At 44.3% G+C, this 27888-nt stretch overlaps 1 protein-coding gene across 1 annotated transcript in view; it reads left to right on the forward strand.

The window, feature by feature from the left end:
• Positions 1-23461, forward strand: part of dctd (dCMP deaminase) — a 56180-nt gene extending 32719 nt beyond the window's left edge. The window contains exons 5-6 of the mRNA XM_078215102.1: positions 12574-12670; positions 17356-23461. Of these exons, the coding sequence (XP_078071228.1) occupies positions 12574-12670; positions 17356-17425 (167 nt within the window). The 3' untranslated portion in view covers positions 17426-23461. The remainder of the gene's footprint in view (positions 1-12573; positions 12671-17355) is intronic.
• Positions 23462-27888: the final 4427 nt, after the last annotated feature.

The raw sequence follows: 27888 nt of genomic DNA on the forward strand, positions 1-27888 counted from the left end.
GCCCCGACTGATGAAAGCAAGCATGCCGTATGCTTTCTTGACTACCTTGTCCACCTGCGTTGCCACTTTCAGTGATCGGTGGACATGTTCGCCCAGATCTCTCTGCCTGTCAATACTCCTAAGGGTTCTACCATTTACTGTATAATTCCTACAGGCGTTGGACTTTCCAAAATGCATTATCTCACACTTGTCCAGATTAGGCACAGTAAGTAGTCTCTCAACACCAGGTTAAAGTCCAACAGGTTTAGTTGATAGCACGAGCTTTTGGAGTGCCGCTCCTTCATCAGATGAGTGTGTTGCTGTTTCCTCCGACAATCCTCTTCACGATCCACAACTCCGCCAATTTTTGTGTCATCTGCGAACTTACTAATCAGACCAGCTACATTTTCCTCCAAATCATTTATATATACTCTGAACAATAAAGGTCCCAGTACTGATCCCTGTGGAACACCGCCAGTCACAGTCTTCCATTCAGAAAAACACCCCTCAACTGCTACCCTCTGTTTCCGATGGCCAAGATGTGGAGATGCCGGCGTTGGACTGGGGTAAACACAGTAAGAAGTTTAACAACACCAGGTTAAAGTCCAACAGGTTTATTTGGTAGCAAAAGCCACACAAGCTTTCGGAGCTCCAAGCCCCTTCTTCAGGTGAGTGGGAATTCTGTTCACAAACAGGGCATATAAAGACACAGACTCAATTTACATGAATAATGGTTGGAATGCGAATACTTACAGCTAATCAAGTCTTTAAGATACAAAGAACGTGAGTGGAGAGAGCATCAAGACAGGCTAAAAAGATGTGTATTGTCTCCAGACAAGACAGCCAGTGAAACTTTGCAGGTCCAGGCAAGCTGTGGGGGTTACAAATAGTGTGACATGAACCCAATATCCCGGTTGAGGCCGTCCTCGTGTGTGCGGAACTTGGCTATCAGTTTCTGCTCAGCGACTCGGCGCTGTCGTGTGTCGTGAAGGCCGCCCTGGAGAACGCTTACCCAAATATCAGAGGCCGAATGCCCGTGACCGCTGAAGTGCTCCCCAACAGGAAGAGAACAGTCTTGCCTGGTGATTGTCAAGCGGTGTTCATTCATCCGTTGTCGCAGCGTCTGCATAGTTTCCCCAATGTACCATGCCTCGGGACATCCTTTCCTGCAGCATATCAGGTAGACAACGTTGGCCGAGTTGCAAGAGTATGTACCGTGTACCTGGTGGATGGTGTTCTCACGTGAGATGATGGCATCTGTGTCGATGATCCGGCACGTCTTGCAGCGGTTGCTGTGGCAGGGTTGTGTGGTGTCGTGGTCACTGTTCTCCTGAAGGCTGGGTAGTTTGCTGCGGACAATGGTCTGTTTGAGGTTGTGCGTTTGTTTGAAGGCAAGAAGTGGGGGTGTGGGGATGGCCTTGGCGAGATGTTCGTCTTCATCAATGACGTGTTGAAGGCTCTGGAGGAGATGCCGTAGCTTCTCCGCTCCGGGGAAGTACTGGACGACGAATGGTACTCTGTCCACTGTGTCCCGTGTTTGTCTTCTGAGGAGGTCGGTGCGGTTTTTCGCTGTGGCGCGTCAAAACTGTTGATCAATGAGTCGAGCGCTATAACCTGTTCTTATGAGAGCATCTTTCAGCGTCTGGAGGTGTCTGTTGCGATCCTCCTCATCCGAGCAGATCCTGTGTATACGGAGGGCTTGTCCGTAGGGGATGGCTTCTTTAACGTGTTTAGGGTGGAAGCTGGAGAAGTGGAGCATTGTGAGGTTATCCGTGGGTTTGCGGTACAGTGAGGTGCTGAGGTGACCGTCCTTAATGGAGATGCGTGTGTCCAAGAATGCAATCCGATGGCCAAGCCAGTTCTGCATCCATCTTGCCAGCTCTCCCGTGTGACTTCACCTTTCGTATCAGTCTACCCTGAGGTACCTTGTCAAAGACTTTACCGAAGCCCATGTACACAACATCCACTGCGTTTCCCTCATCGATCATCTTTGTCATTTCCTCGAAAAAGGACTAAATTCAGTGGTTGCATGTCAGCGCATTGAGACATGAGGCAAGATCTAGAATAACAAGTCCTTCTTCATATTTGATTTGGTAACTTGGGTTTTCTGATTTCTATCTTGGCATTTTTCAGCTTCACCTAAAACAAATTCTGGGAAAAGTTGTCAAAGGAAAATAGAATGTTTATTTGACATAAATCTGACTTCATGATAAATATTACAAAAACAGTGAACATTGTCAACCAATAGCAGTCTGATCAAATGGTCTACTGCATTCTTTGCTTCCAAATGGTGACTGGATGGTTCCAGCAGTTATAACATTGTGTAAATCATTAAAATGTGCTATTTCTGTTGTGTAATGCTTATTTGGATAAGTATCAATGCCTATCCTGCTTCTTGTGAGCAGCTTCAGGGTTGGGGCTGTGGGTCCCACAGGGCACTTTAGTAGTTTCTTGAGAATCATTTTCACGTGATCGTGCGGCGAGTATGTTATCATCGTTAGTCCAGATTTCCTTTGTTAAAGTTTATAAAACACACAGAGCCTGGTCCGCAGGATCATCAACGTGGGTGGAAAATTCAGCGAGAACCGGAAAATGCAAATCTCATAGGTACAATTCTAATTTTCAATTCCCTCCCCCCCCACCTTTGCGGCAGACTAACGCAAAAGTGACATGGAAGACTGGAACCTCAATTTAATACATACCATAGCATTACCAAGCACTCACTCTGGACATTACTGAATGTGATGTCACCCTCACTGAATATTCAGCGGGTGCCAGCATGATGTCACACACTGGCACCATTTACAACATCTGAATAAAAGCGAGAACCTGGCAACCTCACCTGCGAAGGGGATACCGGAGGTAAGCGCTCAGGTCGCCATAACCCTCCAGGGGTGCAAAGGGGGACAAGGAGAGGATGTAGTGGATCCAGATAAGTTCAACTCTACGGTGGTGCGGGGGTGGGGGGTTCAGTTTTGATCAAGCCACGTTTTATTCTTTTCAACTCTAGTGAATGCAGACCTAATTTGCCAACCTCGTAAGATAACCTACCTGTTACAGAATGTTCTTGTGAGCGCTTCTCACTTCTGAGCCTGTGCGAGCTCTGGACAGGACTCCAGGCTGCAAGAGGTTCCTGCACACCTGTTCTTGTGCTCGCGGAAAGCTTGGAGCAAACAGAGGAACATACTTACATCTTCCTGTGGCAATAGGAAGAGGTCGGGTTTGTTTGGGTATGATTGGCTCAGCAAAATTCAATTGAACTGGAGTGATATCAAGCACACAATGCTGATGGTTGTCAAGAAGTATTCAGACGTATTCAAGAATGAACTGAGTACACTGCATGGTATGACTTTGGAGTGGCCTCTTATCCATTAACAGGGGAGACTAGGACGCGGGGGCACAGCCTTAGAATAAAAGGGAGTCACTTTAGAACAGAGATGAGGAGAAATTTCTTCAGCCAGAGAGTGGTGGGTCTGTGGAATTCATTGCCACAGAGGGCTGTGGAGGCCGAGACGTTGAGCGTCTTCAAGACAGAAATTGATAAATTCTTGATTTCTCGAGGAATTAAGGGCTATGGGGAGAGAGCGGGTAAATGGAGTTGAAATCAACCATGATTGAATGGTGGAGTGGACTCGATGGGCCGAATGGCCTTACTTCCGCTCCTATGTCTTATGGTCTTATGGTCTTATGGCCTGACAGGCCGTGGTCCAAACAGCATGTGGACTTTGCGGGACTTTTCGTGGAACACATGTTTTTGGTCATGGTAGATGTGCATTCGAAATGATGTGGAAGCACATATGAGTAATAATATAGCTCCTGTGACCATAGAGAAACGACATCAAATTTTTTGTAACCCATAGGTTACCGGATTCACTTGTTTCAAATAATGACACTCAGTTTGCAAGCGAGGTGTTTCAGGAATTCATGCAAAAGAATGGTACACGCCATGTGCACACTGCGCCGTTACATCCAGCTTTGAGTGGTTTTGCAGAGAGCGCTGTTTAAAATCTGAAGGAAACATAGAACTTAGGCGCAGGAGGAGGCCATTTGGCCCTTCGAGCCTGCTCTGGTATTCATTAAGATCATAGCTGATCGTCCAACTCAATAGCTTAATCCTGCTTTTTCTCCATAACCTTTGATCCCATTCGCCCATTCCAGCCGCCTCTTGAATGCATTCAATGTTTTGGCATCAGCTACTTCCTGTGGTAATGAATTCCACAGGCTCACCACTCTTTGGGTGAAGAAATGTCTTCTCACCTCCGTCCTAAATGGTCTACCCTGAATATTCAAACTGTGACCCCCACCATCGAGAACATTCTCCCTGCACCGGCCCGAACTAGTCCTGTTAGAATTTTATAAGTCTCTATGAGATCCCCCCGTTTCGTCTGAACTCCAGCGAAAACAATCCTAAGCGAGTCAATATCTCCTCATACCTCAGTCCCGCCATCCCCGGAATCAGCCGTAGGGATTGAAGAGAATGGAAAGTGATACTTAGAACATAGAACAGTACAGCACAGAACAGGCCCTTCGGCCCACGATGTTGTGCCGAGCTTTATCTGAAACTAAGATCAAGCTATCCCACTCCCTATTATCCTGGTGTGCTCCATGTGCCTATCCAATAACCGCTTAAATGTTCCTAAAGTGTCTGACTCCACTATCACTGCAGGCAGTCCATTCCACACCCCAGCCACTCTCTGAGGAAAGAACCTACCTTGGACGTCCTTCCTATGTCTCCCACCAGGCACCCTATACTTAAATAACAAAGCTCTCAAGATTTTTATTTCACTTAACATAGATGATTTGGAGTTGGGGACCAGGTATAGTATATCAAAATTCGCAGATGACACTAAGATGGGTGGCAGAGCAAAGTGTGCCGAGGACGCTGAAAGTCTGCAAAGGAGTATCGATAGTCTAAGTGAGTGGGCGAGGGTCTGGCAGATGGAGTACTATGATAGTAAATGTGAGATCATCCATTTTGCTAGGAATAACAGCAACATGGACTGTTATTTAAATGGTAAAAAATTGCAGCATGCTGCTGTGCAGAGGGACCTTGGTGTCCTTGTGCAGGAATCTTAAGGAGTTGGTTTGCAGGTGCAGCAGGTAATTAAGAAGGCAAATGGAATGTTGTCCTTCATTGCTAGAAGGATGGAGTTTAAAAACAGCGAGGTTATGTTGCAGCTGTATAAGGTGCTGGTGAGGCCACACCTGGAGTACTGTGTACAGATTTGGTCTCCTTGAGAAACGATATACTGGCACTGGAGGGGGTGCAGAGGAGCTTCACTAGGTTGATTCCGGAGTTAAGAGGGTTGGCTTATGAGGAGAGACTGAGTAGACTGGAGGCTATACTCATTGGAATTCAGAAGAATGAAGGGAGATCTTATAGAAACACATAGGATTATGAAGGGAATAGATAAGATAGAAGCAGGGAAATTGTTTCCACTGGCCGGTGAAACTAGAACTAGGGGGCATAGCCTCAAAATTTGGGGAAGCAGATTTAGGACTGAGTTGAAAAGGAACTTCTTTACCTAAAGTGTTGTGAATCTGTGGAATTCCCTGCCCAGTGAAGCAGTTGAGGCTACCTCATTGAATGTTTTTAAGGCAAGGATAGATAAATTTTTGAACAGCAAAGGAATTAGGGGTTATGGTGAGCGGGCGGGTAAGTGGAGCTGAGTCCACGAAAAGATCAGCCATGATCTTATTGAATGGTGGAGCAGGTTCGAGGGGCCAGATGGCCTACTCCTGCTCCTAGTTCTTATGTTCTTATATCACGCTACAATCCACAACTGGCTCTCTCCTGCGGGATTGTTGTTCGGCCAGAGGCTGAAGTCTCACTGGGACCTGCTTCATCCAGATTTCAGAGTGAAAGCAAACAAGGGACAAGAGAAACAGGAGGAGGGACATGATTTCCATTCCAAAGAGAGGCAGTTCAAACCAGATGATTAGATTTGCATCAGATGTTTTGGCAGTAACCAGTGGTGGTTATCGGGAATTGTTTCAAACCAAAGTTGTTCAGTATCTTGGGTAGGGAGACTGCAAAATGGAAGAGTTGTTCACATACACCAAGACCATATTCACTTGGGGTCTGACCCCCGAGTCAGGAAAAGTTTCAGAGTCAGCAACCATTACAGATAACATGGCAGAAGGTAATGTTGCGCTGGACGTTCACCAGGAAGTGGTTCCTGTGTTTCCAGGTTTGCCAGTAGACTCTGCTTGGAGGAGGAAGAGGAATGTTCATGTACAGATTCTCAATCTGCCTCTTCACCTATGACTCCAAATCCACCAGTGGTATTGTGTAGGTCGCAATGCAACCGCAAAGCTCCTGGCAGACTTTCATATCGTTAAGACATTACTTTTGTTGTATTTCTGTCCTAACGGGGGATCGAAATTTAAGACGGAGAGTGTTGCAATATTCTTAAAAGCCTTCCTCTCTTCCGAGCTTGGGCGGGGCTTCAGTCTGCAAGAGAGTCCTGCAAGTCCAGACTTGTTCCAATGCTCCTGTTTTCTTTTGTTTGCTCCTGTTTTGTTAAACTTTGTTATTTATTTAAATAAATAAGATCCTCTTTTTAACAAAGCATTTGAGGACTCAAAGTTACAACACTACCCGTTCTTTGTATTAGTCTAGTGTAGCTCCTCTGAGTTGCTTCTAATGTATTTACAATTTTCCTTATTTAAGGAGACCAATACTGTGCACAATGCTCCAAATGTCTCAACAATGCCCTGTACAACTGAAGCCTGACATTAAGCGGAAATTTATCCTGGCTAATCAACCTAATCTGCTCACCTTTGGACATCATTCCCCTCGCAATAAACTATAACATTCTTTTAGCTATCCTAATTACTTTTGTAATTCATGCACTAGGACACCCAGATCCCTCTGCACCTCAGAGCTCTGCAATCTCTCGCCATTTAGGTAATAAAACTTTTTTATTCTTGCTGCCAAAATGGACAGTTTCACATTTGCCCACATTGCACTCCATTTGCCAGATTTTTGCCCACTCATTTAACCTACTTTCCTCTGTAGCCTCCTTACATCCTCTTCACAATTTATTTTCCTATCTTTGTGTCGTCAACAAATTTAGCAACCATACATACCTTCAATCCCTTCATCAAGTTATTGAGATAAATTGTTAAAAGTTCAGGCCCCAACACTGACTCCCATGGCACACCACTTGTCACATGCTGCCAACCAGAAAAAGAGTAAGAGTTTTAACAACACCAGGTTAAAGTCCAACAGGTTTATTTGGTAGCAAACACCATTAGCTTTCAGAGCGCTGCTCCTTCGTCAGATGGCGTGGAAATGATTTTACATCAAAAGACCCATTGATGCCAATTCTCTGTTTCCTGTTAGCTAGCCAATCTTCTATTCGTGCCAATATTACCCCTATATCATGAGCTTTTATTTTGCGCAAGAACCTTTGATGTGGCACCTTATCAGTTGCGTTCTGGAAATCTGATCTAGTACATCCACCGGTTCCCCTTTATGCACAATGCATGTAACTCTTTCAAAGAATTCTAATAAATAGGTAAAACATGATTTCCCTTTCACAAAACCATGTTGACTCTGCGTGTTTACCTTGCAGTTTTCCAAGTGCCCTGCTATAACATCTATAATAATGGCTTCTACCATTTTCTTTATGACCGTCTTTATATTACTGCCTAGCTTCCTCTTGTGCTCTATTTTTTCCTCAACAATCTTTTTGTCATTTTTTTGATGTTCCTTTTATTCTTTCCACCACCTTCAACTTGTGTCCCCTCGTTACTGACCCTTCCACTGAGGGGAACAGCTGCTGCTTATCCACTCTGTGCATGTCCCTCATAATCTTGTACACCTCGATCAGGTCGCCCCTCAGTCTTCTCTGCTCCAACGAAAACAACCCAAACCTATCCAACCTTTCTTCATAACATAAATGTTCCATCCCAGGCAGCATAGAACCATAGAAAATTACCGCTCAGAAACAGGCCTTTTGGCCCTTGTCTGTGCCGAACCATTTTTTGCCTAGTCCCACTGACCTGCACTTGGACCATATCCCTCCACACCCCTCTCATCCATGAACCCTGTCCAAGTTTTTCTTAAATGTTAAAAGTGATCCCGCATTTACTACTTTATCCGGCAGCTCATTCCACATTCTCACCACTCTGCGTGAAGAAGCCCCCCCTAATATTCCCTTTAAACTTTTCTCCTTTCACCCTTAACCCATGCCCTCTGGTTTTTTTCTCCTCTAGCCTCAGTGGAAAAAGCCTGCTTGCATTCACTCTTATCTATACCCATCAAAATCTTATACACCTCTATCAAATCTCGATGAATCCCGGTGAATCTCCCCTGCACCCCCTGTAATGCAGTCACCACCCCAATAACATGCCCTTCCGCCTTTCGAGATCTACGGACAAACACGCCAAGGTTCCTTTGTTTCTCAGAATTTTCTAGTGTCATGCCATTCGTTGAATATTTCCTTGTCAAATTACTGCTTCCAAAGTGTATCATCTCACTCTTTTCAGGGTGAAATTCCATCTGCCACTTCTCGGCCCATTTGACCATCCCGTCTATACCTTTCCGTAGCCCAAGGCACTCAACGTCACTGTTAACCACCCGGTCAGTCTTTTGTTTTTTCCGCAAACTTACTATTCCTACCCCCCCACATTGTCATCTATGTCGTTAATATAAATGACGAATAATAGGGGACCCAGCACAGATCCCTGTGGTACGCAATTGGACACTGGCTTCCAGTCACTAAAGCAACCTTCTGTCATCGCCCTCTGTCTCCTACAATTGAGCCAATTTTGAATCCATCTTATCAAATTACCCTGTATCCCATGTGCACTTACCTTCTTAATAAGTCTCCCATATGGGATCCTGTCAAACTGAATGTAAAATTCAATTATATGATAATCTTTGCTACCTAGGGGTGCCTTTACCATCAATTAGTTATCAATGAATCCTATCTCATTGCCCAATTCCAGGTCTGGTATAGCCTGCCCTCTGGTTGGCTCCAGAACGTACTATTCTAAAAAAACTATCTGAAAACATTCAATGATCTCCTCATCTACGCTACTTTTTCCCATCTAATTTTTCCAGTCTATATGTAGATTAAAATCCCCCATGATTATCACTGTGCCTTTCTGACAAGCTCCCATTATCTTCTTTTACACTCTGTTCTACCATGTGGTTACAATTACAAGACTTCTACGCTACTCCTACAAGTGGCTCCTTGTCTTTATCATTTCTCACCTTAACCCAAACTGCTCCTACATCCTGATTTCCTGAACTTGTGTCATCCCTCTGTAATGTGTTAATACTGTCGTTAATTAGCAGAGCTGCTCCTCCACCTTTTCTTAACTTCCTGTGCTCCCTGAATGTCACATACCCCTCAATATTTAGGTCCCAATCTATGTTATCCTGTGGCCATGTCTTTGCAATGGCTATCAGATCATACTTATTAATTTCCATTTACACTGTCAGTGAATCTGTTTTGTTTTGAATGCTACGTGCATTTAGATACAGAGCCTTCAGTTTTGTTCTTTATTATTTTTGTAGCACCTAGCCTGACCCGATTTACTCCTAGATTTCTACACTCTGTCGCTCTCTGCCACGATCTGTTTATCATTTCCTATAGTAGGACCTGCCTGTCTTGCCTTGTCTCTACTCTGGAATACCACATTTTCCCAGATTTAATTGCTTGCCGCCACTGTTCAGTTTAAAACTCTCTCTACTTCCCTAGTTATGTGGCTGACTAGAACATCCGTCCCAGCAGGGTCTAAATGTAGACCGTCCCAGTGGTACAAATCCTACTTTCCCCCGCACTGGTGCCAGTGCCCCATGAACCTGTACCCACTTCTCCCACACCAGTCTTTGAGCCTTGTATTCATCTCTCTAATCTTATTTGTCCCATGCTGATTTGCATGTGGCTCAGGTAATAATCCAGAAATTATTACCTTTGAGGTCCCGCTTCTTAGTTTGGTGCCTAGAACATAAGAAATAGGAGCAGGAGTAGGCCATCTAGCCCCTCGAGCCTGCCCCGCCATTCAATAAGATCAGTTCCACTTACCCGCCTGATCCCTATAACCCCTAATACCCTGACCAATCAGGAATCCATCTATCCGTGATTTAAACATATTCAACGAGGTAGCCTCCACCACTTCAGTGGGCAGAGAATTCCAGAGATTCACCACCCTCTGGGAGAAGAAGTTCCTCCTCAACTCTGTCCTAAACTGACCTCCCTTTATTTTGAGGCTGTGCCCTCTAGTTCTAGCTTCCTTTCTAAGTGGAAAGAATCTCTCCACCTCTACCCTATCCAGCTCCTTCATTATCTTATAGGTCTCTATAAGATCCCCCCTCAGCCTTCTAAATTCCAACGAGTACAAACCCAATCTGCTCAGTCTCTCCTCATAATCAACACCCCTCATCTCTGGTATCAACCTGGTGAACCTTCTCTGCACTCCCTCCAAGGCCAATATATCCTTCCGCAAATAAGGGGACCAATACTGCACACAGTATTCCAGCTGCGGCCTCACCAATGCCCTGTACAGATGCAGCAATGCATCTCTGCTTTTATATTCTAGCCCCCTTGCGATATAGGCCAACATCCCATTTGCCTTCTTGATCACCTGTTGCACCTGCAGACTGGGTTTTTGCGTCTCATGCACAAGGACCCCCAGGTCACTCTGCACAGCAGCATGTTGTAATTTATTTCCATTTAGATAATAATCCAATTTGCTATTATTTCTTCCAAAGTGAATAGGTTTTTGCGCCTCATGCACAAGGACCCCCAGGTCCCTTTGCACAGTAGCATGTTGTAATTTTTTTCCATTTAGATAATAATCCAATTTGCTATTATTTCCTCCAAAGTGAATAACCTCGCATTTGTCAACGTTATACGCCATCTGCCAGATCCTCGCCCACTCACTCAGCCTGTCCAAATCTCTCTGCAGACCTTCTACGCCCTCCACACGATTCACTTTTCCACTTATCTTTGTGTCACCTGCAAGCTTTGTTACCCTACACTCAGTCCCCTCCTCCAGATCGTCTATATAAATGGTAAATAGTTGAAGCCCCAGTACCGATCCCTGCGGCACGCCACTAGTTCCTCATACTGACTATGCAGAACCTCCTTCCTCGCCCTGCCTGTGTCATTGGTACCTACATGGATCACAACCACTAGATCCTCCCCCTCCCACTGCAAGTTCCTCTCCAGCCCGGAGCAGATGTCCCGAGTGCCATTGTGACAAATGTGCATAAATCACGGGGAGCCTGGCATGGGATTGCTTCTATACTGGTGAGCAATGACAAGCAATTGAAAATCAGCCCCTAACGTTCTCCATCCTCTGTAAAAGCTGTGAAAATCCAACTGTTAGTCACTCAAGTCAGAGATAAAACACTGAGAAAAAAAATACAAATGCTGGAACTTCACAGAACACCCGCAGAGAGAAAAATAATCTAAAATTTCAGTTAGGGACTGTTCAATTCAGCTGTTAGCAGATGCTGCAGTTTTGTTAGATTACTCACATATTATTCGTGTGTTATTGTGTTGGTACACAATGAGCTGATTGATTTAAAGATCAATGATTCTTCAACAGTTTCAATAATTTATACTTTGTAGAAGAAACAAGGAGGGAATGAAGGAAAAACACAAATGGGATGTGAGAGCAAGGTAATACCTTGGAAACGAGTACAATAGGCTTTGGGATCGAGAGAATATGCTAGAGGAGGACACTGCAATGAGTCTGAATGGGGGAGGATTTTATGGAGCCCTCAAGAGCAGGAATGCAGTTTGTGGGTGTTGTAGCTCAAATTAAAACAAAAAATGCTGATAAAACTCTGCAGGTCTGGCAGCATCTGTGGAGAGAAGAAACAGGGTTAATATTTCAAGTCCATATGACTTCTTCAGAGCTGTAGAGAGGGAGAAATGTGATGGATTTTATACTGTTGAAGAGAGGGTGGAGCAGGTGGAGTAAAATAGAAGGTCAGGGAGCGAGGAGAGATTTGACAAAGGTATAAACACCTTATCAAACAGCAGGAGGCAAAGGGAAAGCAATGAAGGCAAACATGGTGAAAGAGAAAATTGAAAATCCCGTCAGAGAAAAGAGCAGATCATCTTCAGGGAAGGCATTTCTGAAAAGGAAATGGCAGTGAATCAAACACTAAAATAAAAGCAAAAGGCTGCGGATGCTAGAAATCTGAAATGGAAGTGACTGAATTAGGCGGGAGGAGAGATTTTGATTTCCCAACTGCGGATTGAGATGCAGAGATCAAGTCTGAGGTGTGTTTGAGGCTATGAGTCTTGTGCTGCTGTATGCTGGTTTCCAATAATTCATACTCATTAGCATAAAACCTTTAAAAAATAAAGTCCTATCTCCTTGATAAAGACAACAGTGCATGCGAATGAGTAGTTGAGGATCGTTGTGGGGTTTGGAGGGGTGTTAGGATGGGATGGTGGAGTGGAAGAGGGTTCCAAGTCAAGACACAGGATGGGGTTGGGGTCATGGTGGAGTGAAGTGAGAAGCGCCTGGTGTCCTGGGATATTAATGCTGGCCCAATTTTCTCTGCCCTAGTTTGAAATTCTACTAGGTATCTCGAATGTGCTTTATTTTTCTCTGCAGGCATACATAAAGTCATTTACATGTCAGACAAGTACCATGACAAACCAGAAATGCGGGCCTCCAGGCGTATGTTGGACATGGCCGGTGTAGCATGCAGGTAAGTAGATGGCATGCAGCATTGTAATCTAAGCTCCACATACAACTTCGGAAATAAGTCAAACAAGAAATTTCTGCAGGAATAATGCCTCACTGCACTAATATTATACATAACGTATTATATATGGGCGACATGCACAGTGGTTAGTTGGCACTGCTGCCTCACAGCGCCAGGGACCCAGCCTTGATTCCAGCCTTGGGTGACTGTGTGACTTTGCACGTTCTCCCCGTGTCTGCGTAAGTTTCCTCCGGGTGCTCCGGTTTCCTTCCACAGTCCGAAAGACGTGCTGGTTAGGCAGATTGACCATGCCAAATTGCTCCTTAGTGTCCCAAGTTTTTTAGGTGAGATGGATTAGCCGTAGTAAATGTGTGGAGTTATGGGGATAGAGCAGAGGAGGGGGCCTGGGAAAGATATTCTGTCAGAGAGTCGGCGCAAACCTGATGGGCTGAATGGCATCCTTCTGCACTGCAGGGATTCTATGATAACCTTTTTCATGCTGAAGTGGCATTAAATGACAGATTTAATACAGTCACAAAATTGTCACGGATTGTGGTTTACGATTTTAATGAGGTGATGTTCTGTTTCACAAACTGCTCGTGGTGTGAAAGATTGATCACATGATTCAGGTTTACCATCCAGCACTGTCCATCTGTCTCCCTCTCCCCTCCCCAGCCCCTGTCGATGGTATCCTGGCAGTTCTGAGGCCACAAGATAAATCAGTTCATTCGCCTAACTGATTTGAGGCGCTGCACTCCAGGCCAAGCAATTGTATCCTTTAAAGTGTCTGGGAACGTTTCTGTCAGATGATCTCTTGACATTAATTTGACCTAGTTCCTTTTAGCCCGTTACATTTACTCCATCAAACCACAATTTCCTAATACCTTCCAGCTGTATCACTAATCCTCTGTGGAGCTTTCTGCAGTTTCTGAGTTCCTTTGCCTGTATGCTTCAGGTGACACGAGCTGTGAGAAATGTACATTGTGCAGACCGCAGCACTCCCTCCATGTGAGGATGCAGTGCTTCACAACCCAGTGAGGGAGGCATCGCGCATTCTGCCTTTGGCCGACTTGTGAAAAATTCTAAACCGTCAAGAAGCCATCTGCATTCTCCCCTTTTTAAAAAATATAATAAAACTATTCCACACCAGCTGGATTGACTTTACTCTTAGCACATTCCCCATAGATTTGCTTTTCTCTGTCAGTTCAAGTATGTTGCTGCTGCTTTTCCTCTGCTTTGGAATTGTACACAGCTTCCTCATGCTGATATTGACACTCCTTTCCCTTACCCTTGTATCTACACTGATTCTTCTTGCCATCCCTGTTCCACTTGAATTAAACGCTCACGAGTTTACTTTGAGCTTCCCTGCTTTTGTGCTTTCTGCTTGTATTTCTGGCTAGTATGCATATATTACATAGTATTTACAGCACACAAATAGGCCATTTGGACGGAGTTCTGTGTCACTGTTTATACTCTATTTTCACACCCCAATTCACCCAGTGCAAGCAACGCATCCTTCAATTTCTTTCTCCCTCATGCACTTATCTAGTTTCCCCTGAAATCCATCTATGCTCTTCTCCTGAACGAATTAGACTTGATGGGCTGAAGGGCCTCTTCTGCACTCTATGATTAATCCTCGTAGTAGCAAGTTCCACATTCTAACCACTTTCTGGGGGAGAAATTTTCTCCTGAATTCTGTAGTGTATTTATGAGCGACTTCCTTTATATTCCTGGGCCGTATTGTTTTGTTTTAAAAAAGCAATGCACTGCTGAACTTTCCTATAATAGCCTTTAAACCAACTCTAAACATCAGGAACATGGTAGTGGCGAGCTACATGATCAGACAAATCAACAGCAGTCTGCACATATGAGGATGGATTTATTATTCTAAGTGTGAGATACATCCAACTAGGTGACATCAAAATGATCATATCTCATTCCAAATGAGTCAGAATCCTACAGTGTAGAATGCGGCCCATCGAGTCTGCACTAATCACCATCCCACCCAGGCCCTATCCCCATAACCCCATTCATTTATCCAAACCAGTCTCCCTGACACTAAGGGGCAATTTAGCATGGCCAATCTACCTAACCTGCACATATCTGGACTGTGGGAGGAAACCGGAGCACCCAGAGGAAACCCACGCAGATCCAAGATGGGAATCGAACCTGGGTCCCTGACGCTGTGAGGCAGAAGTGCTAAACGTGCCTCGGCCATAGAATGGGAATTGATGGGCTTGTAAATTATTTGATGAACTTGCTGCTTTGGATAGGTATCACTAACAGCAGAAATGTGTAATACCTCAATGCCGCACATTCGCAGCAAGGTTGTGTGTTTGAAATTCAGCTTGGTCTCGAGAGAATCTGCCTGTCCATTTGATGGTTCCTCAAATCTCTTATTTTTGAAGTGTCCTGCGGTCGATCTGTGAGGCTTGTTGCTATGAGTTGCACTATACCAGCGGTGCTTCATCTTTTGATTTTACTCACATGGGAAGATGAAGTACCCCAATGTGTACGAAGGATTTTTTTCCCCCCCAGCACCAACACTAGTCCGGCTGATGAGATTAAACACAAAAGGTAGCTCCATGTAAGTAATGTCAGGCACTAAGATGCTTTCCTCAGATCACAGTTCTCTACTTTAAGGTGTTAGTGCAAGATAAGCCTGTAGCATAAATAGCTGCAGTGCACAGAAAGCTGATGTGGACATTTCAGTTTCTTCCCGAGGCCCCTCTCTGAGTGGGGAAGAGAAAGCGTCAAGTGGTCAAAACATCTAATTGAAATCACGTTCTCCGTTGTAAATTTTGCAGATTTTGTTGCAAACGAAACTGTTTGCCCTCTTCCTTTGACATGCAATTCCTCCCTTCCAAACCCTGCTCATTGACAAATTCACATCGGCTGGGCGTGCATTTTAATTGCAATTTGTGAGAACACTTTCACTTTCAGATGGGGCATCACGCTGGCACAGTGGTTAGCACTGCTGCCTCACAGCGCCAGGGTCCTGGGTTTGATTCCCAGCTTGGGTCACTGTCTGTGTGGAGTTTGCACATTCTCCCCGTGTCTGCATGGGTTTCCTCCGGGTGCTCCAGTTTCCTCCCGCAATCCGAAAAATGTGCTGGTTAGGTGTATTGGCCGTGCTAAATTCTCCCTCAGTGAACCCGAACACGCACCGGAGTGTGGCGACTAGGGGATTTTCATAGTAACTTCATTACAGTGTTAATGTAAGCCTATTGTGACTAATAATAAATAAACTTAAAATTAAACAGATTGGCAAGAGCTCCTGGCGAATGTTTGGATTTTTTGAATGAATATTAAAACCGAACTATTTGGCTCATCGTACAAAATTGCCTGTGGTTTTTAAACAATTTCACAAAGTGAGTTTTTATTTGGTTGAGACTTGAAAGTATTGATCGAGCGCGTGCGGGTTCCACATTCAAAACGAACGAAGAGCTTTCCAACTTGGACTGGTGCAATAAACAAAGATCGATAGTCCGCTCACGCTGCAGCCACCTCCCAGAGGTATAGACAGATTGTTGTGGCCTTTTATTGTCAGGGCTGACATTTCATTCTGGCCTAGGGATGAGTTCTTCACCTGCTTGTAAAGGCTCCGGAAGACAGTTTTAACGTTGCTGCCTTGTGGGGGTCTTCATATTATGTCAGTTTCACAGAGCTTCAGACAGCTGTTTGCATCTTAGTGAATCCAACCCGCAGTATTAATGTGGATTTGACAAGCTGGATCCAGCCAGACCGCATTGTGATAGTGCTTCCACTGGAATTAGCCCCATGATGTCAATCCCAAAGGGCCACCATTGTGATTCAGTGAGGTGGTTAAATCACTGAGTCCGAATTCACTCGTTTTCTGTTTTGGTATAAATGAACTCCCCCGTGACAAATCCTTTCCACAAATCAAGCGCCGGTCGAGTTGGCAGGCAGCTTTGTTAGGTTGCTCAACAAAAAGCAGGGAGTTCTGATGACTGTGTAAACAGAAAATGTTGAAAATACACAGCAAGACTTGCAGCATCTGTGGAGAGAGAAACTGTTAACAGCTGGAATCCTGTACCCTCCCTGTGGCAGGTTTGGGTAGCATGGGGCGTTTAATCAAGTGTGAGGCTGGTGGGTAGGGACCCAACCGCCTCCAATCTGTTTAAGTCCACAACGGGAAGACCTGTGGATGGTCTTCGTCGCTGGCATTAACTCAGCAGTGGGCATACCATGCAGAAGTGGCCTCGGGGGTGGGGGAGATGGGGGGGTTGCCTTGGGTGGATGTCTTGCCAGCAGCTGCCACTGCCTCCCCAGTGGTGCTGTTGTTCAATAGCTCTCAGTGAGCGAGCCCTCTGACCCCAAGGGAAGGTCCACCACTGACCAATCAAAGTGCCTGAGTGGAGCAAAACTCATCAGTCCTTCCCAAAGAGGCGATACTGGGCTCTCGCCAGCTCTCCAGCCAGTGGCCAAGACCCCTATCACCTCCGCAAGTCTCAGACTAACATTACAGGTCAGTGAACTTTCATTAGAACAGAATAGACCTGAAACATTAGCAGGCAATGAGTCAAGGTCCTGTTTTCAGACCCATGAATGAATAAATATTGTATAATATATGTATCTGTGTGTAAATAATTACGTATCTGTGTGCGTTGGTTTAAAAACTAAAACCATATATATGTACCAATCTACTTCTTTCTTTTGTTTTGCAGCCAATTTACTCCAAAGAGTAAAACAATTACCATTGATTTTGATTCAATAAACAGAAGTGGAAGTTGTTAGGAATGTCCCAGCCTGCTTCAACAGCATTGCCATGAAGCTGAATCCTGGAGAATGTCATTTTCTACTTCCATACTTACAAAGTCTTTTTTTTCTGTTCTTAGTCTTTTAAGCTGATGTCCTATAAACATGAAGCTGCTGACAACCTATATTCTAAACGGTTCAGATGGATCAGTGCAAGTATCCCAAATATGTTACAATCTATTTTTTTGCGGTTAACACTGAGCTGCTATTTGTGCTTCAAATTTTCTGTTTCTGCATTTAGTTAGTTTTCTATGTTTGCACAAATAAATCTTTGGTAAGTCATTAGTCACCAGAAATCTTGCGTTTCGCGGGAAGACAGGAATAAGGCAAAGTCCTGACCTTTCCTAGGAGTTCTATTTGGGCTTCCAGATTTAGTCTGGACACCTGGATGCTCTCAAATGTTTCTTTCTGCCTCCCTTAAGAAACAGGGTTGATGGGCGCATTAGGGTAAGAACAGCACTGCCCCTCCTGTAACTAGCACGTTCTGTTGTGGTTTGCAGCTTCCTGGGCAGATGCACCCCTTGTGGTGTGGGTAGCCACCCAGAGCTTTTTAAAATGAGGTCTCCTCTCTAACATGCGAACCCTAGGTCAGGTTTTGGTTGGGCTGTTTATGCTGTATCCCTGGGTTTTCCACTGGCTTCCTGACAAAATTGTGGCAAAGAACTCAAGTGGGATTTGGGGGCCAATGAATCAGTCACCCCAGACAGCTATTGCCTGCAAACCATCTTGCATTTAAAGACACTCAACAGCCCTCAAGCAACGAGGGATGGGCAATAAATGCTGCCCAACCAGTATCGCCCATGTCCCACAAATGAGTAAAAAATAATATTGATACAGGAAATCAATCCATATGCCCCTTTGAACTATTACTAATATAACAATATGCTGTTTTGGCCAGACAGTTTGAATTATCCCAGCATCTACAGCCTTCCAGGAGAAGACTATTCCAGATCTCTCCCACTGTTGTGAGAAGCTGCGTTTCCTCATTTCACCTCTGAATGGCCTGGCTCTGATTTTATATTTATGCCTCTTTGTTCTGGATTCTCCCACCAGTGGAAATAGTGGCGAGGATTTTCTGGCCTCTCCTCAGCATGTTACTCATGGTAGCTGGCAGAAGGATGTTCTGGTCCCGCTGCTGTCAATGGGATTTCCTGTTGACTGCACTTCAGGATGCCCGCGGTGGGGGTGCGCTGTCGGCGGGACCAGAAGATCCCGCTGACGTGAACAGCTGAAAATTCTGGCCAGTTTCTCTCTTGTCAAATCTTTTTAGCATTTTAAACACTGCAGTTGGATACCCACCTGGTCTTCTACACTGAAAGGAATGCAAGTCATAACTTTACCCTTTATGTCCCCATCTCATTCTGAATCCGGCTGGGCTTCATTCTGTCTAGTTGACCATTGTATTTTCTATTTTGTATTTTTCTCTCTTTGGTTCTCCAAAGGTGCCTATACAAAGTACAAAGAAAACTACAGGAACAGGCCCTTCGGCCCGCCAAGCCTGCATCGACTGTGCTGCCTGACTGAACAAAAACCCCCTACCTTTTCGGGGACTATATCCCTCCATTTCCATCCTATTCATGTATTTGTCAAGACGGCCCCTTAAAAGTCACTATCGTATCTGCTTTCACTACCTCCCCCGGCAGTGAGTTCCAGGCACCCACCACCCTCTGTGTAAAAAAACTTGCCACATACATCTCCTTTAAATCTATGCCCCTATACTTGAGGGAATTCATCTCTTCCTATAGAATGAACTTCCAGTGATTCTGTGACCATTGGGCAGAAAAAATAAGCAATTTGTTAAGTAATCATTGTCTCCGTCTTACTTTAATTTTTTTATGGATTGTTCTTTAACTCGGGTTTAATAAATCCTTTGTTTCTGGATGTGCGTTGGCTTTGGTGTGGCTATTTAAAAGTGGGGTGCTTCTACCACAAATCAATCTTGTCTCTGTGTGAGATTTAAGAATAGAAAAATGCAAAATCCTTTCCCCATATGTTGGGCGGCAAGGTGGCACAGTGGTTAGCACTGCTGCCTCAGAACTCCAAGGACCTGGGATTGATGCTGGCCTCGGATGACTGTGTGGAGTTTGCATGTTCTCCTCGTGTTTGCGTGGGTTTCCTCCGGGTGCCCCCATTTCCTCCCACAATCTAAAGATGTGCAGATTAGGTGCATTGGCCATGCTAAATTGACCCTTAGTGTTCCAAGATGTGTAGATTATGTTGATTAGCCATGGTAAATGTGTGTGGTTATAGGGATAGGGCGGGGGAGAGGGCCTGGTTAAGATACTCTGTCGGAGAGTCGTTGCAGACCAGATTGGCCGAATGGCCTCTTCTGCACTGTAAAGCTTCTGGGTGGGATTTTCCAGCCGTGCTCGGCCCAAGGCTGGAAAATCCCGCCCGAGGTCAACGGAGCTTTACTTTGTCCGTGTTCCGTCCGCTACAATTCCCATGGCGGGCAGGATGGGAAAATTCCACCCTCTATATCTGAAACGTATGCTTTCAGTGATCTGCAAATCCACCTGCATTCAGTCCAAAAAAGGGCAAACATTGTGCTTGACACTTAATGTTCCTCAATGAGCACCTCCTGTCTGATACAAAACAAGTGAAATTTTAATCTCTATATATTTGTGTTTGTCAGTGTACTGCTCGAAATGGTTCCTAAACTGCTGATCAGAAGAGCAACAACATTTATTGTGTTTAAGGATTTCAATACTCCAATAATGCAGCTGCCTCTTATTTAAGAGGGCTGCTGTATATTCCAAAAACAAAATGAGCAATTATTGGAAAGGGATCAATTCCGAATAACCCTTTGTTTCCGAGAAGTTTAAAAAAAAACCCTCTTAAAGCTTAATAAATAAAGTTAATACATTTAAATAGCATGCATCAATCCAGATAGACGTCATAACCTGACACCCTCAGAAAGGCTAAATGACATGATAATCATTTTATCCTCACCATCAAGCCAAGCCATTAAGATCCTGGAGAAGGAAATGAGCTCTCTGGGGAAATAAACATGTTTCACTTCTAGCTTTTGTTTACCGTTTCATTATAATCTGAGTGATGCGCAACCAGGGCCAAGTCTTTGCAACTTCAGCAATCTGTTAACAACGCTGGATAATCATCTCCCTTTTTGTCTTCAATGTACTGAGTGCAGGCAAAATGGAAACTCTTTGCATATTTTGTCTAATCTACTCAGATTGCCTCCTGGCCTATTGGGGGCTTTCATTATATACGGCAATTGGCATATGAACTGTTGATGATAGCTTTCATATTCCATCTAATCTGTGGATTGCAAAACAGCTTTCAATTCATTTTTGAGTTTCAGTCTCGAGTACGTTTTTTTCTTGGACCGATGTCAGCTTATTAATGTGTAACTTTTCCGGTGGCAGCTCCGAAATGCCAGCAATGATCAGGCTCATGCGATCAAAGTGCTTTTGCTTTTCAGTATTTCAATTCACGAGTTTAAGAACGCATGTTCCGTGTATTCTTTGAATTCCAATAATTATAGTATGGCTCTCAAGATACTCAGTCAAGCCTTTTCCTCATGTAGTAATTAGTCTGAATTTAACTTGTCAGTGCTACTTCACTTACTATTTTCCTCTGAGGCCTTTATTTAAAAAAAAATCTTTCTGTAGTATATACAAGCTTCAGAAGTGTTGGCAGTGTCTTGTGGGAGTTTTGTACCCAAAGATTCTTGCAAACATTGATAAATGGTAGTTATGCTTTATGTGAATCCGTCACTCGATTCCTCTGTAGAGTGTTAGTTATGTCAGATTTCAGATCCAAGTCGGATGGGGGTGTTGGTAGAGGCAACAGATCTTTTCTGTTAAAATGTAAAGGGAGATTTGCATTTATATTACAGCTTTCATCATGTCCCAAAGTGCATTACAGGCAATTTTTGAAGTGCAGTTGCTATTGTAATGTAGGAAACACAGCACTCTGGGAACTCCCACAAACAGCAGTGGAATAATGACCAAATCTGCTTGACGTTTTCATCTGAAAGACAGCACCTCGAACAGTGCAGCACTTCCCCAGTTTGATTTTTATTCATTCGTGAGACATGGATGTCGCTGACTGGCCAGCATTTATTACCCATCCCTCGTTGCCTGAGGGCAGTTGCTGTGGTTCTGGAGTCACATGTAGGCCAAACCTGGTAAAGACGGCAGATTTCCTCCCTTAAAGGAAGGACATCAGTGAACCAGATGGGTTTTTCCGACAAACGACAAAAATTTCACGGATATCTGTAGATTCTTAATTCCACATTTCTTTTCCATTGAATTCAAATTCTGCCGTGACAGGATTCGAATCCGGGTCCCCAGAACATTAGCTGAGTTTCTGGATTAATAGTCTCGCACGAAGCCATCCTGGACCAGGATTTACACCCACAACTTTCTGACTCAGAATTGTGTGTGCTACTCTTCCTGTGCACTGCCGACTGAGTTATCAGAGCCATTTGGAGGGATCAGTTGGAGTGGCCAAAAACTTGTTCAAGGAAATGGGTTTAGTTAAACATGAATATCTCATATTCAAAGAATCGCATTCTGCCGGATTGATCCACTTATACACTTTGACCAGTGCCACTAGGGACACAGATAATCTGGTCATCTATCTCCTTGCTGTCTGCAGGACCTTCTGTACAGCACGGCTAAACTTGAAAAATAATTCGCCTTGAAGTCGAGGAATTTTGATTTGATTTATTATTGTCACAAGTATTAGTATACAGTGAAAGGTATTGTTTCTTGCATGCTATACAGACAAAGCATACCGTTCATAGAGACAGAAAGGAGAGGGTGCAGAATGTAGTGTTACAATCATAGCTAGGGTGTAGAGAAAGGTCAACTTAGTGCGAGGTAGGTCTATTTTAAAGTCTGACAGCAGCAGGGAAGAAGCTGTTTTTGAGTCGGTTGGCGCATGACCTCAGACTTTTGTTTCTTTTTCCCAACGGAAGAAGGTGGAAGAGAGTACGTCAGGGGTGCGTGGGGTCCTTGATTATGCTGGCTGCTTTTCCGAGGCAGTGGGAAGTGTAGACAGAGTCAATGGATGGGAGGCTGGGTTTCATGATGGACTGGGCTACATTCACGACCTTTTGTAGTTTCTTGCGGTCTTGGGCAGAACAGGAGCCATACTAGGAGATTGTGAAAAAGCACAATGTGAATGAAGGCTCTTGCTTTCCCATGCACTTTCTCAGTTTGTAATCTGTAAGTAGGCAAAGTTTGAGTGGCAAAGTATTGCAAAGACTTTTCTATAGATGGAGTAACATGCCCTTAACACAAATAATGGAAATTATATTAGTTGCTGAAATTGACTTCCTGTAAAAACTAATTTGCCAGTAGATTACTGTTTACAAGAGCGGTTGTTGGATTGTTTTGCTTTTTATGAGCTTTAGCAATAACGGAATAATTTTAATGACTTTAATTTTTGTAAAGGCAATCCTGAATAAGGGAGAAACTGCTAACAAATGTGCGGCATAATGAAATTTTTTACAAAAAAATTTAAATATTTAAAACTCCCCCGTTCCGTGATTTAAGAAATAATTGTAATTTTTAACTTGCTGTCTTTTTTAACTTAATTCCTATTTTGTTGGATCAGAGCCGCCATGAATATTAAAGAAGAATAAACACGAGCTGGTGCCTGCCCCACAGAGACGACATCCAAATAGACTTTCATCGTGCTTTGCACTCTATTATTCTTTCATTATATCAGCAGAAGATAAAGCATCTGCCCAAAATCCAGAGGGAAAGAGTAACTGTCTCCTGTAATGGCTGTGGCATAAAAGCGGAGGTTTTTAGTGAGCTTCAGTGCCATTGTAGGTGAATGGCAAGTAGTTGATTTTCTGCAAGTGAGTGGAGAACGGACAGTTTATTTATTAGTGCCACAAGCAGGCTTGAATTCACACTGCAATGAATTTACTGTGAAAATCTAGTCGCCACACTCCGGCACCTGTTTGGATACACTGAGGGAGAATTTAGCATGGCCCATGCACCTAACCAGCACGTCTTAAAGACTGTGAGAGGAAACCAGAGCACCTGGAGGAAACCCACACAGACACGAGGAGAACAGTGGCCGGGAATTGAACCCGGATCCCTGGCGCTGAGAGTCAGCAGTGCTAACCACTGTGCCACCGTTCCACCCAATCATAGCATACCAATTATAGCATGCCTCAATCATAGCCAGCCTGCTCAGATTGAAGCCCTTTACAAACTCCCTCTTTCTCCGTGCCCAGGTAGCTGGCTCTGTTGCAACACATCATATGGTTGGTGGTCATTTAAACCCTATTAATCCTTTAAATCCTATTAACCCATTTTTATTATTGTATTCTTATTATCATTGTTGTAATAATTCAGGAAGCCAACTGGAAAGGAAAGGTTTTATTTTATCAAACAAAAGTTTAAACCACAAGCCTGTGGTGTGTGTACACAAGTCCCATCTGGAACGCTATAATAAAGGCCCGCATAGGGGCCCGCTTTATAAAGGGCTCTGCCCACTTTACAAAGGCATTCCACCTGTTTAGGTCATTACCTATCACTGCAGGAACTTGTATTCTACGAGTCCTACTGGGAGGTCAATCAGGGATTCTCCATGTAAGTCCTGTGGGTTATCACCATTTTTAATTTTAATTTCTTCCATTGTTTCATTTGTCCACTTCTAAAGCTCACTTTCCATTTTGTTCCTTCCCCCACCCCCACCCCCATTCCCCTCCCACCCCTGGCTAGGGCCATCTGCCACATGCCTCAGGTTGTCCTGAGACACTCTGCATCTTTGTTCTGCCACTTACACCTTCTGATCTCTTAATGGATACTATTAGCACCATCCTCAGCCTTTAACACCACCATTTACCCTCCCTTTGTCTTTTTGTCTATGACATCTTGGTCAATTACACAAACCATCCCCACCCCGCCACACACTCCCCTCACCATTGCAGTATCAATCTCATCCTATTTTCTTTGTTTTCAATTCTGACAAAGGGTCATTCTGACTCAAAACATTGGCTCTATTCTCCCTACACAGATGCTATCGGACCCGCTGAGGTTTTCCAGCGTTTTCTGTTTTTGTTGTTGTTTTGTCAGAACGAGTGGGCAATGATGGTGCTCCCGATTACAGTCACTTAGGGCTGAATCTTCTGAAGAATGATAATCACCGTCTGACCACTCCCCTCGACTATTTTCTTATGCAATGCCGTAGCTCCACATTTCTGGTTCAGACTTCTGAACCAGACCTCTTCAGGAATGCAGGGAGCGTACCTGTTCTCCTCAGAGTTTAGGATAATCATAGGAAGTCAAACCACACTCCAACACTCCCCCCCCGCCCCCCCCCTTTCCCATTTACCCTACCTGCTGTCGTAATCTGATAGGTTTTCATTCACTAACTGAAGAGCTTTGGGCACAGCAAGAAGTTTCAAAGCACCAGGTTAAAGTTCAACAGGTTTATTTGGAACCACGAGCTTTTGGAGCGCTGCAGTGCTCCGAAAGCTCATGATTCCAAATAAACCTGTCGGCCTTTAACCTGGTGTTGTGGGACTTCTTACCGTGCCCACCCCAGTCCAACACCGGCATCTCCACATCATGAAAAGCTTTGGGACATTTAAATAGCTTTACAGTGTGTCAATAAATGAGTGTGAGGTAGGTGGGTAGATGGCAGAGAGGGTAGGATGCCAAATGGGTAGGGTGGCAGAGTCGGTAGCGTGGCAGGGTGGGGGGATGGAATGGTGGTGGAGTGGATCATTGATAGGGTGGGTAGGTGGTAGTATGACAAGTGGCAGAGTGGTACATGTTGTGATATCACCAGTATGCCATTGTAATTTCCCCTTGTGGAGGAATCAATGACCAAGGGGCATAGATCATAGAATTCCTACAGTGCAGAAGGAGGCCATTTGGCCCATCGAGTCTGCACTGACCACAATCCCACCCAGGCCCCATTCTCACAACCCCACGTATTTACCCTGCTAATCCCCCTGACACTAAGGCCAATTTTAGCATAGCCAATTAACCTAACTCGCAGATCTTTGGACTGTGGGCGGAACCTGGAGCACCCGGAGGAAACCCACATAGATATGGGGAGAATGTCCAAACTCCACACAGACAGTGACCCGAGGCCGGAATTGAACCCGGGTCCCTAGCGCTGTGAGGCAGCAGTACTGTCCACTGTGCCACCATGCCACCCATAATGTAAGGTAAGGGGCAGGAGGTTTAGAGGGGATGTGAGGAGAAACCTTTTCACCCAGAGCACAGTGGGAGTCTGGAAGCCTGAAAAGGTGGCGGAGGCAGAGACCCTCATAATATTTAAGAAATATTTAGAGGTGTACTTGCAGTGCAAAGGCATACAAGGCTATGGGCCAAGTGCTGGAAAATGGGATCAGAATAGTTAGGTGGTTGTTTTTGACCGGTGCAGATGTGATGGGTGAAGGACCTTTTCTGTGCTGTAGACCTCTATGACTCTATGACTTTTGGATCTTGTATGTCTTTCTTGTGGCAATCATGAATTGGATTCAATTTGAATTATATTTGGAGCAAGCAAGGGGATGGATTAAGGGTTTGTCCTGTCCACTCTGCGCATTGGCTTTGTAACTTTAAGGATGGAGTAAAAAATTTTTAAAAGTCTGTTGACAATTATTACAACAATGTTATTGTAAATGTGTTAAATCAGTTGAACAGAGGAATTTTATATACAATCTTTAAAGTTGGGGAGGCGATGGCCTAGTGGTATTATCGCTAAACTATTAATACAGAAACGCAGATAATGTTCTGAGGACCTGGGTTTGAATCACGCCACAGCAGATGGTGGAATTTGAATTCAATAAAAAACATCTGGAATTAAGAGTCTACTGACCATGAAACCATTGTCAATTGTCGGAAAAGCCCATCTGGTTCACGAATGTCCTTCAGGGAAGGAAATCTGCCGTCTTCACCTGGTCTGGCCTACGTGTGACTCCAGAACTACAGCAATGTGGTTGACTCTCAACTGCCTCTGAAATGGCCTAGCAGGCACCATCACCTTCTCAAGGACAACTAGGGATGGGCAATAAATGCTGGCCAGCCAGCGACGCCCATGTCCCACGAATGAATTTTTAAAAAGTGCTTGTTTCTAAAATTGAATAATCTCAACATCACTGCCCGCCCCACCCTCAGCTCAAGAGCTTTGCAAAGTTGGATCTGAGCAGTGGACTGAGAATAATTTGGAATCAGATGAACCCCAGATATCTGTTTTAACAAAAGAAGTGAACAGCAATATGTTCCAGATTGACTGCTTCTTGCTGTCGAAGCAGCCCCGTCTCCGTGAGAATGTTTTCAGAGCATATCAGTGGTAGTGCATCTCACTATACAGAAGAGTCGCAACATTATGGGGGGTTATGACAGGCTGGAGAGTGCGAGAGTGAAATGTCCTTCTGTGCAATGCTACTTTGAGTAAACAATCTTTCTCATCGCGTCAGCCTGCCTATCTAGAGTTGCTGCGACAGCAGGAAGCTGTGTTTCTTAACGCTGCATAATGGAATAGGACAAACATACACAAAATATGGTGTGTGTCAGCGTGCCAGAGCACACAGACTCAAGCATGACAAATGGCTGTTAGTGCAGTAAACCACAAGTTCAGTAGGAGCTATGAAAGGTGATAATAAACATCCTGATTATTACCGGCGCAGAGAGCTGAGATGCTTCATGTCCTTTGTGAGCAGTGTTCATATTTCCATCTAATGTTCTCAATTTCCCACTTGGCGCAATTCCATGAACATCATCCCATCAAAGGTAAAACAAAGGTATAAATAATGTTGCGCCCTCTCATTCTCCATTAGCCTCTGTTGTCAGATAATTCACACGCCTGATGTTAAGTTCCGTCAGCAGCGAGTTACCCTGCAGGAAGAGTGACATAATTGTCTTAGACAACACATCTGTTATTTCCCATTTATGAACAAATGTGCTGCAAAAAACACTTCAGATCATGACAGATACATATGGGGCAATAAAATTCTCTTGCTGCAGCTATGCTAACAGCTTTTCAGTTCGTAATGGAGTGCACTATTTATATCCATTGTCAACAATGAGTGCCAGATTCAGTGGTAGCCATCTTGAATTCAACAATTTCACCCACAATGCATTACGATTGTCATCCTGACTTCCCCCCTTACCCCCACAGCATGCATCCAATGTTAAACAGTGTAAGATTAAATTAAGATCTGCATCTAAATCGCATCTGTCAACACCGAGGGGCTGCAGTGAAATATCCGACCAATTCTGATCACATTTACATTTAATTGGCAGAAATCATTTTTTAAGTACTTAAGTTACTCTGTGCAGCTTTTCAGAGCACTTCATAGAATTAATTATTATTTAGAATTAGTAACTTTAATACTATCTAGTTAGTGCACTCTGGGGCGGCACAGTGGTTAGCACTGCTGCCTCGCAGCTCCAGGGCCCCTGGTTCAATTCCGGCTTTGGGCCACCGTCTGTGCG

The sequence above is a fragment of the Mustelus asterias genome, chromosome 6 (assembly GCF_964213995.1).
Source record: "Mustelus asterias chromosome 6, sMusAst1.hap1.1, whole genome shotgun sequence".
In the NCBI taxonomy this organism is placed as follows: Eukaryota; Metazoa; Chordata; class Chondrichthyes; order Carcharhiniformes; family Triakidae; genus Mustelus; species Mustelus asterias.